The sequence below is a fragment of the Simochromis diagramma genome, unplaced genomic scaffold (assembly GCF_900408965.1).
Source record: "Simochromis diagramma unplaced genomic scaffold, fSimDia1.1 OVJJ01000361.1, whole genome shotgun sequence".
In the NCBI taxonomy this organism is placed as follows: domain Eukaryota; kingdom Metazoa; phylum Chordata; class Actinopteri; order Cichliformes; family Cichlidae; genus Simochromis; species Simochromis diagramma.
The window spans coordinates 10043627-10053661 of record NW_024386860.1 but is presented as its reverse complement, the minus strand read 5'-3'; the positions used below and the strand labels follow the sequence as shown (position 1 = coordinate 10053661).

General features: G+C 41.3%; 1 protein-coding gene across 1 annotated transcript; it reads left to right on the top strand.

The window, feature by feature from the left end:
- Positions 1-2669: 2669 nt before the first annotated feature.
- On the top strand, positions 2670-8997 carry LOC120732661 (uncharacterized protein C1orf232). The gene is made up of 4 exons (XM_040030412.1): positions 2670-4515; positions 6192-6269; positions 6501-6607; positions 7060-8997. The coding sequence occupies exons 1-4, from the start codon at positions 4435-4437 to the stop codon at positions 7412-7414; spliced, it is 621 nt and encodes a 206-aa protein (XP_039886346.1). The 5' UTR covers positions 2670-4434; the 3' UTR covers positions 7415-8997.
- The last annotated feature ends 1038 nt before the right edge of the window (positions 8998-10035 follow it).

Sequence of the window (10035 nt, the reverse complement as noted above, 5' to 3'; positions counted from 1 at the left end):
CATTTGTTAATATCTCTGATTTTTGAGAGGCTTGCATGTTAACAATGTAGCATGCATGCAGAGGCAGTATATGGATGACATTCAGTACACTGTGTTCTGTACTTTGTGTTCCTAATCTCTCAAATAACCCACTGAAGCAGGAAATTATTTCATATGTCGCCCCCCAGTGGTCAAAAGTGATATGATACGCATATGGATGAACTCAGGAACCTGCTGCAGACCACACAGTGTTCGCAAGAACCGAAAGGAGGCAGTATTTATCTAGCTCCACATAGGTAAACCTTCTTTGGTATCATGAAATCAAGAATAGTAGATTTATTTTCATGTTTTTGTCTTGCTAGCTATTCATGAGAGTCGCATAGGTAAACTATTGTGAGCACTCAAAGTATCAAAACCGGCTTTAGTCCATTTTTATCGGTTTTATGCTTTGATGGTAGAAAAGACCAGTTCCTGTCTTTGGGTAGCCACCCTCTGTTAAGGAGGACACGCTGAAATGCAAATATACTTCTCTCTGAAATTCAAATGCAAAATAAACTGCTCTGAGACAAAGACCTGTGGCCTAAATTTAGGTAGAAAGCTTTTCTGGATTGTGTGTATATATACACAATACAAAAAGTTGGTTCTCTGTCAGAAGTCGATACAAATACAATGGGCCTAACAGAAATTGGAATTAACTTAAACGAACAGTGCCAAGAAGATGAAATCAACCACCAGAACCCTGACTTCAGCCTTTACCTGTACTGAGTTTATTTGCAATGCAAATAGGGTGATTAGTAAGGCAACCAAATCCTTTTGTTCCCGCTTTCAATAACAAAAAACTATTTGATGCAATCACACTCCCTACTAGTAGGTATCCTCTTTATATTGCATTGTATTCTTATTTATTCCGTATTTTTGTGCTTGTGTGGGATAAAATCACGGCCTTAATCATTAGGCATTTGAAAAAAGGAAACGAGTGCGACTTCAGGATTCTCTGAAACGGATGTCCACCATTGTTGAGGATTCTTGAGCCACCTAGTGGTGATCTGAGGCTGTCTGTGTTTAATGTGGAGAACTGATGGAGGAGGTAATAAACTTATTAAAATATATAATCAAAATGAGTTTGTAGTTCTATTTTTCTTCTTTCAGCTGCTCCCAGATCACCTGCCTCCAACTCACCCTACCCTCTCCGTGTCCTTTCCCCATAAACCTCCTCTGTGATCTTTCTCTTTTCCTCTTACCTCACAGTTCCATATTCAACATCCTTTTTTCATTATATCCACTATCCCTGCTCTACTCATCTCGACTTTGCCTCTCTAACTTTAGAATTCTTGATATTCAATGGAAAAGCCTCCATGTATCTATTTTATAAACCACTTATCCAGTTCATGATGAGGGCTGGAGCTGACTCAGGGCCAGATGCAGAGTATACACTGTGCAAGTTGCCAGTCCTTCACAGGGCTGGAAAGCTCCAGTTAGTGCTGTGTTTTTAAATAGTCTAAAACAAGGTTAGGCAATTAATTTTCCTGTGGACCACATGGAAAACTGGGACTGTTGTGGAAGGCCGGACACCAGTAAGCTGAACTCAGTTCTGATCAGTTTTAATTTATTTATGAAAATTTATCTTGTGAGATAGAAATGATAACTGAACCGAGCACCTGTGGTCTAAAAGCTTAGGGGTATTATCGGTGCAAGGATCTGCAGCTATACGTGTCTATTTTCTTTTACAAACAAACTGAATTGAAATGTAAGGGGTTAGGAATGTAAAATATCGCAAACACGTTCTAATATTTCAAGCTTTTATTGAAGTACAGTACTCAGGTAGATGGATTTGTGCTCGTATTTCTCCTCTGACAAGTTTATTTCAGAAAAATATGTCTGATGTAAACGTCTGGACTGGACTCATAACTCAGACACCCTCTACAGGAAAGGGCAGAGCAGGCTGTACCTGCTGCGGAGACTCAGGTCGTTTGGAGTGGAGAGCCCACTCCTGAAGACCTTCTATGACTCTGTTGTGGCTTCTGCTATCTTTTATGGCGTGGTCTGCTGGGGCGGCAGCATCTCTGCTGGGGACAGGAAGAGACTGAACAGGGTGATCCGAAGGGCCAGCTCTGTTCTAGGATGCCCTCTGGACCCAGTGGAGGTGGTGAGTGACAGGAGAACGGCGGCTAAGCTGTCATCCCTGTTGGACAACATCTCCCACCCCATGCAGCAGACTGTGACAGCACTGAGCAGCTCCTTCAGTGGGAGACTGCGGCACCCACGGTGTGGGACGGAGAGATTTCGCAGGTCTTTCCTCCCCACTGCTGTCAGACTCCATAATAAAGACTTTAACTGATCAAGCACACACATCCATACATATGCAATAATACTAAGTGCAATAATCCTTTCTGTCATCGTTGTATTTTTACTCAGTTGTATATAGTATTTGTATTTGTATTCTATTTTATCTTATTGTATATTTATTTTATTTTATTCTACTGTATATAGTATTTTATTCTATTCTGTACAGTTGTGTACTGTATTTATTCTTATTGTATTCTAATTTTTGCCTCATAACTTTTGCACTGTCCACTTCCTGCTGTGACAAAACAAAATTCCCACGTGTGGGACTAATAAAGGTTATCTTATCTTATCTTATCTCAAAACTGTAGTTTGAGGAGTGATATGCACTTTAAATCCGGAAAGAGTTTATCAGCGACACCCAGATTAATTTGATCTATTTTAATATCCCGACACATACTGGTTACAATACTCTCCAGCTTCCTTTGTAATGCTTCAAAAGATATGTAGGTCATAACATGTCAGTCATACATAATAATCTACTGCCTGTGTGTGCTGCGGTAACTGATAAATCCCTGGGTGTGACCTTTCCCATCTGAAACCTGAGCTCCTCAGGCTGCCCAAACTGGCTGCTGTTCAAATTACCAAATTCCACCCGTCTTTATGTGTAGATGCGTCGTCCATAGACTTGCATTCATAATTCACGCCGATCGTATGGATCTACCCGACCTTACAGCTTCATTACTGTGGAAGTCTGTATGGTAATCAAAACCAGGATCAGGAGGGCAACAGAACAGCATAGGTCAAATTTCTCTGCTGATAATCAAGATCATGATCAATCCTTCCCTGCAGCGATCGTTTATAGCGATCAGTTATGCTACTGATGTTTGAGTTTATCACCACAGTTAAAATTCTGTCAGTTTGAGCCAGGTGAGCAAAACACGGCGTGTTTCTGTAGTCGGCTGTTTGTGTTGTGGCTGGTGAAATCCAATCTGTCATCAGAGCTTTATACTTCTCTCTTTATCTACATGAAACTAGCCCGCTTGGGTTGCCAGGCGACCAGTCACAAAAAACACAAAAAAAAACCTTGCATGGCGCCTGAATTTGATTGGTGTTCGTCTCATCTGTCACGGCAGCCAATAGCAGCGGCAGAGAGGAGGACAGCGAGGAAGTGGCCAGGTGACAGTGAAAGAGGAGTTACTTGTTAATACGGATGGTATAAAGATGAGTTGCCATAAATAAAGCAGACATGAGCACCTGTGTGTAGCATTAATTCAAATGCAGTTCAGATCACAAGCGACTGTTGCACGTTTTTACACAACACCCCTCCAGCTCGCTACTTGAATAAGACGGGACGTGGAAGGAGGGGGAGGATGTTATCAGAACATGAATTTCTCAAAGCTCTGGGCTCATGTACACAGAATAGATCAAGGTGGAGATGTACAACCTTTTACATTTGTATAGCACTGACAACCTGCACACCCTGTGTTCAGGGAAACATTTGCAATTATGTTTGCACATGTAAACTGCAAAGATCATAAAGACATTTTAGATTTCTTTTTCACTTTTGAACATTTATTAAGCAGTCTTTGGTCTAATTTAATTAAATACTTGTGGAATTTATATTATTTTATTTACCTTTTAGACAGTAGTTCCAACTTTCTGAAAAACTAGTTTGTATTGGTGTGTTTGTGTGGCAAGGTTATAGGAGCCATCCTACCAGCACAGGATGACAATGGACCTCTGGCTCTGCAAAAGAAACCCTCTGAAATATGAATGAGGAAATCCACACCTGTTTCCAGGTAACCAAGGCAGTACCGTGACGCTGACAATTAGTGTGTGTGTGTGTATACCTGCGTAGGCGGATGCACAAGCAGCGCAACTTCCTAGCTTTACCTGTTCAGACACTCTGTGGGGATGAAAGCAGCTGTCAGCCCGGCTAGCTTAATGAGACAGACATAATCTGACCAGGAGAAGCAGCATGACAAAGTTTGGGCCTCAGCTCTGAACAAGTTCCTTGCATTTATAATCTGCTGAGAACGTTACGCATGGAAACAGGCCAAAGTCGGCCCAACTGAGCTGAAGGTGGACGTTGAGACTCGGTGGAGGGTGGAGCGCAGAGGCATCTTCACAGGTCTTGCCCTCAAGTGTTGAGCATCTATTTCTGCAAGTATGAATCCAATGTGGAAGGTTTATAAAAGCAAAGTGCTGAAGACTATTAATCCCGAATATGAGGAGGACACTGCCGAGGAGGTACAGAATATACATACACGTTTCTCCACATTTGCTCATGTTACTCATTAATTTGTTTGTCAGAAACACTTTAACCTCTTAAGCCCCCAACGCCCCCTGATACAGGGGCAAAAGGCAGGAGATGAGTTAGGCTTGGGGCTTAAGAGGTTAAAATACATGAAAGCTGACATAATTGTTGGCACGGAAGTCAGAAAGTCAGCTGGTTTTGTTTTGCTGATCATTTCTTATTCATCACAGCGTTAGATGAGCTTGCAGGGCTGATTTGTTTTCCATGCAATGGGAACTTTAAGACAGATGTTCGGCCTGGGAACAGCAATGCTGGCCTTAATGCACGCTGGCAAGTCGACTCTGATGAAACTGTGTTTACTAACATGTGCATACAAATCTACATGCATCAAATCTACCTTTTTATTAGTTGCTGTTAGACAAATGTGGACTTAAAATGAAATCCAGATACATAAGAGCAATCACAGCAATAATTAAACAGCTTTTAACCAAAATACAGGCAACACTGCAAGCAATATGGGATGTTTTCAGCAGTCATCGAATGCCCTTTTTCTTGGTATCTTCTTACATAAAATCATTATTGAATCTTGGTCTGTAGTCATATTTCAGATGCCTGTGGTGACTTAAGTAAACATAAAAACATTTTATCGCAGAGAAAGGACTAATAGACGATTACACTCATGTGAAGCAGAACTTTCTTCGTTTTCTTTTCTACCTTTTTAAAGCTCTCAGAACGTCTTGGAGTTACGCTGTGACCTTTTCCAAGGGTCAGACATCCGTGCTGTAAATGAAACGGTTGAAACAAGCTTCACTTTGAACACATGCAGCAGTAAAATAAGGATAGTACCTTGCATCAGTAACTGTAATTTTACTTTCTTTTTAGTGGTTTTTGTTGGATTGGATTTTTCCCACTGCTCATGTTCACGGCAACACCTGCACTCGATGCAGGACTTGGTTCTCGTGAAACAGTGTTGCGTTGACCCAGATCTCCAGAGAGCTGAGAAATTCGATCCTGCACAGGAGCTGAACAAACGGATTAGTTGGCATTCCAGTGAGTGACGGGCTGACAGGCGGACGAGACAGATAGCCAGGTTCCTCACTGGCATATTCAGATCTGCCAGCTGACTGCTTCACATTGTGGCCTCTTGAGCTGCCCGGGCATTTGCAAGGACGACAGGGAATCCGGAGAGATAGTTTCCATCTAGATAGATATGCAGAGATGTCATCACTGCTATTTGAGTTGCCATTGCTTCACACGTTCTAGTGAAATTAGAGACTGCTAAAGCGTTTGACTGATAGTCTTCCTTATGTCAAAACATCCACTGATGTGGAAATACTACTGTTAAGTAATTAGTATGCTGGTCAAGAGATAAAACAAGCAATTAAAACACAATGTGCAAAATGTTAAAGTTAGTTTTAATAAAGAAATATTAAACATTTTTCTGTGGTGGCAATTTATTTTTAGTCTCCAGTAGTTCATATATTAGTGTCATGTGTGTTTAAGCTAGGTCTGCCTCAGCTTGCAGTACCCACAATACGCACCAGATGGCGACTGGTGTGCACACATTCTGTGTTGTGCATTAAACTCAGACAGTTTGTTGTGACCAGACTGGGAAACCGCTATGTGTGGACAGGTTAATGAAATATTGTTCTGTTTACTGGTGTTGCAGGTCACAGAGGTGGAGAACGACATGAGTCCAGTGCAGGAGGAGGAGGGGCCCAATGCTGTCTCCCAGCTGGCCAGGAAAGTATGTGAACCCTGGCAGTGCTTGTAAATCTTGTAGGGTATTTTCTGTCCGTTTACTAATCACACAGGCTTCACAAATACTTTATAAAATGGTCACAGATGCAGTGAGTATAGTGAGAATATCCATGCAAAGGTTCATGCTAAGCATGTGTCTAAAGATATGACAGAGGAGCGTTAGTCAAGTGATATTTGACAGCACTAAATCCCTACTTTGACCTCTGACCTTGTCAAGATGCAGGGGGCAGGAGCTAAAAGCTGGAATCGGCTATCAGCGATCTTCAACAAAGATGATGAACACCAGCTCCTAGAGGAGACTGAGTGCCCCCCTGTCGCTGACCAGTGAGTTTTTAATCGTCTATCTTCTCACATGCATTCATGAACATTGATGTTGCTGTTGAAATAGAGCTTTACACCTTTATCAGATTTTGTAACTCATAAGGTTGAAGTTTTACTTTCGTTGCACTGACCCAAAGAAATGTTTTGGCAGAAATTGGTGTACAGACTGAACTGAAAGGGAAAAAAGGAGGTTTAATAAAAAACAAATAGAAATGAAGATAATTACTGGAAGACATAAATTCTTATTTTCTTAAAATCTAGGATACTTACTGACCAAAATCTGGCTTTTTTGTCTGTTTCATAAAGTAATGATTGTTGGATTAATCAATATTGAAGCCTTTCTTATAAAGTCTCTGTGTTTACATGTAATTTTAAAACTTAAGTTATTTAAAATCTAAAATCTTCGTCAGTTGTTTCATAATTTAAAGCACCTACTGCTTTGTCTAAATTCTCAGTCCGCTTGCAGCAAAGCCCGAGGAGCCTCCGCGACCCGCCAGGCGCACGGGATTCTGGGATAGCTTTGCGTCCAACTGGGCAGCCAAGAAACAGGCCGAAGCTGCTGCGGCCGCCGCCGCCGCTGCTGAGAACGAGGCAGCAACAGGGGAAGGTGAGGAAGGGGTGATAGAGGCTGGAGGGGCGGAAAGTCAGCAGGATGGGCAGGTCACTGAGGGAGAGCAGAGTGAAGGGGGAGGAAGGAGCAACAATAGCTTCTCCAAGTACGTCTCGCTGGGAGGAGGCAACGAGGATGCGTCTTTCAAATGGAACTTTGTTACCAGCAAGCTGGCAGAGCTGAAGACCAAGACCAATTAGAAACATGGTGGAGGAGAAAGTAAAAGAAAATAAACAACATGAGGAGGGTGGTAGATGTAGGAGGAAGGTAAATTTTGCAAAGGATATCCTGTAACTAAACTGGCGCCTCTTGAAGTCCCTCTGTATTGTCAGCTATTATACGCTCCAGAAAACGTGTGTTCACAGCCACATTACTACCAATGGCCTGATTGCTGGTTGAGACATAAAAAGAAAATCAGTGTTCTTGTTTATTTATTTTTTTGTAATCTTTGGTTCCCCATTACTTAAAGGTCAGTCTATTTATGTAAGAGTAAAGAGGACGTATAGGTCATAGGCGACACTTAACAAAGAGAGCTTCCATTTCTCTGCCTGCACAGAGCCAGAGGTAGTGTTCATATCCCGGACCAGTGATTGAACTCCAACCACTACTACTTATGAAAAAAAGTTGCATGTATTAAAAGTCACTATGCTAATTTATGAAATTCTGAATTATTTCTGAGAGATGAGGTGGGCACCCAGACCTGAGTTGTCTCTTTACCATCTAACCGCAGCACAGAGAATGCAGTAAGGCAGAATTTTGGTGACGACCACACTGGTTTAGGCAGCACACGGCAGTGTTTTGTTTTTGCAGTTGTATGACTACACTTACTTCCCTAAAGTGCTTCTTTCACCACGAACATGTGCCTCCACACCTGTCAGCAAACTTGATCTAATCTGTAGTTTAACAAAAACCGGATTAAGAGATTAAAGGCAGTGATAGCAGGATTAGACAGGGATTATCTCACTTAACCTGTTCAGAGGCCAGCGGATTATAGAAAGGTAATTTGGCAGTGTGATGTAGATACTACATAATCTTCCGAGTTTCTCTTAAACTTCAGGAATGCAAAATGTGGAGCACATTTATTTGACACGTACGTACGCCTGGTGAGATAAAGCCGGTAAAACCGATGACTTGGATTTTGTGATTGTGACTGAGACTGAAATGTGTGAGTTTTTTGACTTTTAAAATGTTGTGATTTAAAAAAAATTGACTTATTATGGTATTATTTCTGTTCTTTTGTGGTTTATGCTTTATTCCATGTTTTATTCTGCTGTTTTCGGTATATAATAATAAAGACTATTGCACTGAAGTTCTTGTAAGATATGAACACGTGACTGAAAAATTTTAACTTTTGAGCAATATTGGAAAAAAATTCTGACGCGTATCATCTTCATTTGCTGATCTCTGTGATGGTTGTTTTTAGAAGCTTTGACTCGAACCTTTTTTTAAAAATCTAGAACACGAAATTCTGCCTCTGGCCAGCAGGGGGTTCTCTTCACCTCTTAAATTTAGTATTGCATATATTCAACTGTCCTTTTTTTCTGCCTTCATGTCCTTCACATTTACATCAAATCAGTCTTTTATAAACATGACAACAGCCTGATCAGATACCCTGTCAAAAATAGCCCATTTTCCTCCTCATATCCCACTTCCTTCATCTCTTTCGTGTCCTGTTTTTCACACCCATTTCCTCTCTCTTACTGTGTCATGTTTCCTCAGATAGAACAGAGCTTCCTTTTTAAATTTAGGAGTCTTTCTTGGCATTTCTATATGAATTTGGCAACACACAATAATGATGTGAAAATGATGCAAGCGAGTGTAGCCCGAACTCAACCCCATGGTTTTGTGCCATTTCCATGTGTTTATACTGTCAGTCAGATTTTATCCTGTCATAATGGGACATGGGAAATCAGTTTCACTAGCTGTGTACAGACTTTCACATCAGCAGTCTCTGTTTGAGTCAGAAGAGATCTTTCCCCACTCGCAGCTCAGTGACAAACTCGTGTTTCTTGCATATTTAAAACAAACTCAGACTGAACATTTATTCCAAAAGGGCTGATTTTTGGGCTGATGGGCGGGGGCTACTGTCTTGATGTTTTGAGGTCCATATTTTAGTTTCATGACATCAAGTCAGCAATGCTCGGTGGAAATGAGGTTTGTAGAGCATGAAAGCATCAGAAGGCGAGCAGGCAGGGCTGGTAGTTTACGCGGGGGGAGACGAGGGAGAGTGCACAGAGGCACAACTGGGTACCTGAGGGGTCTGTGACGTCTGGTAGTTTTGTTTAAAATGCATCTCGGGGAGCTCAGAAATAATGAACTGCTTATCGGTGCTCGAAACCACTTTTGCTGAGATCACAAGCTGAAGCGAAAAAAACAACACACAAGTACTGCATGTACTGCAGTTTTCATGAGTTCTGACTTTATTTATGTGGATATCTTCAAGAGGAAAAGGCTAAAGTGGCGTAGGTTAAAGATTTTCAGTCGCTTTGGCAGTAGGTTAAGTTACCAAATCTCTTCCCAGACAAAAGCTGAAAGGCTATCATTATTTAAGGTTAGCTTTGTGGTCTCTGTTGACTCCTTGGAGACTGGTTTATCAGAGCTTTCTTTCTTTAAATGTAACAACTACACACAGTAAAGCTGTCACAAAACTGATGAACAGTGAGACCAAAGAGCACTACTGATTTTACTCAAAGATGTCTGTTTAAAGGTCTTAGGGATAAGGCTACTTTAATCCATACAAGCTGTTTGGTAATGCAATTTTGTCAGCCTCTGTTAGCTCTGAAAAGTTAAAAAATATAGAAGTCTGTGCATGTTGAGTTAG

Excerpts from the sequence above, each read along its gene's own strand:
- LOC120732661 (XM_040030412.1), top strand. The coding sequence starts at position 4,435 with ATGAATCCAATGTGGAAGGTTTATAAAAGCAAAGTGCTGAAGACTATT. Across the intron at positions 4,516-6,191 it reads AGGAGGACACTGCCGAGGAG|GTCACAGAGGTGGAGAACGA; the intron begins GTACAGAATATA and ends CTGGTGTTGCAG. Across the intron at positions 6,608-7,059 it reads TGCCCCCCTGTCGCTGACCA|TCCGCTTGCAGCAAAGCCCG; the intron begins GTGAGTTTTTAA and ends CTAAATTCTCAG.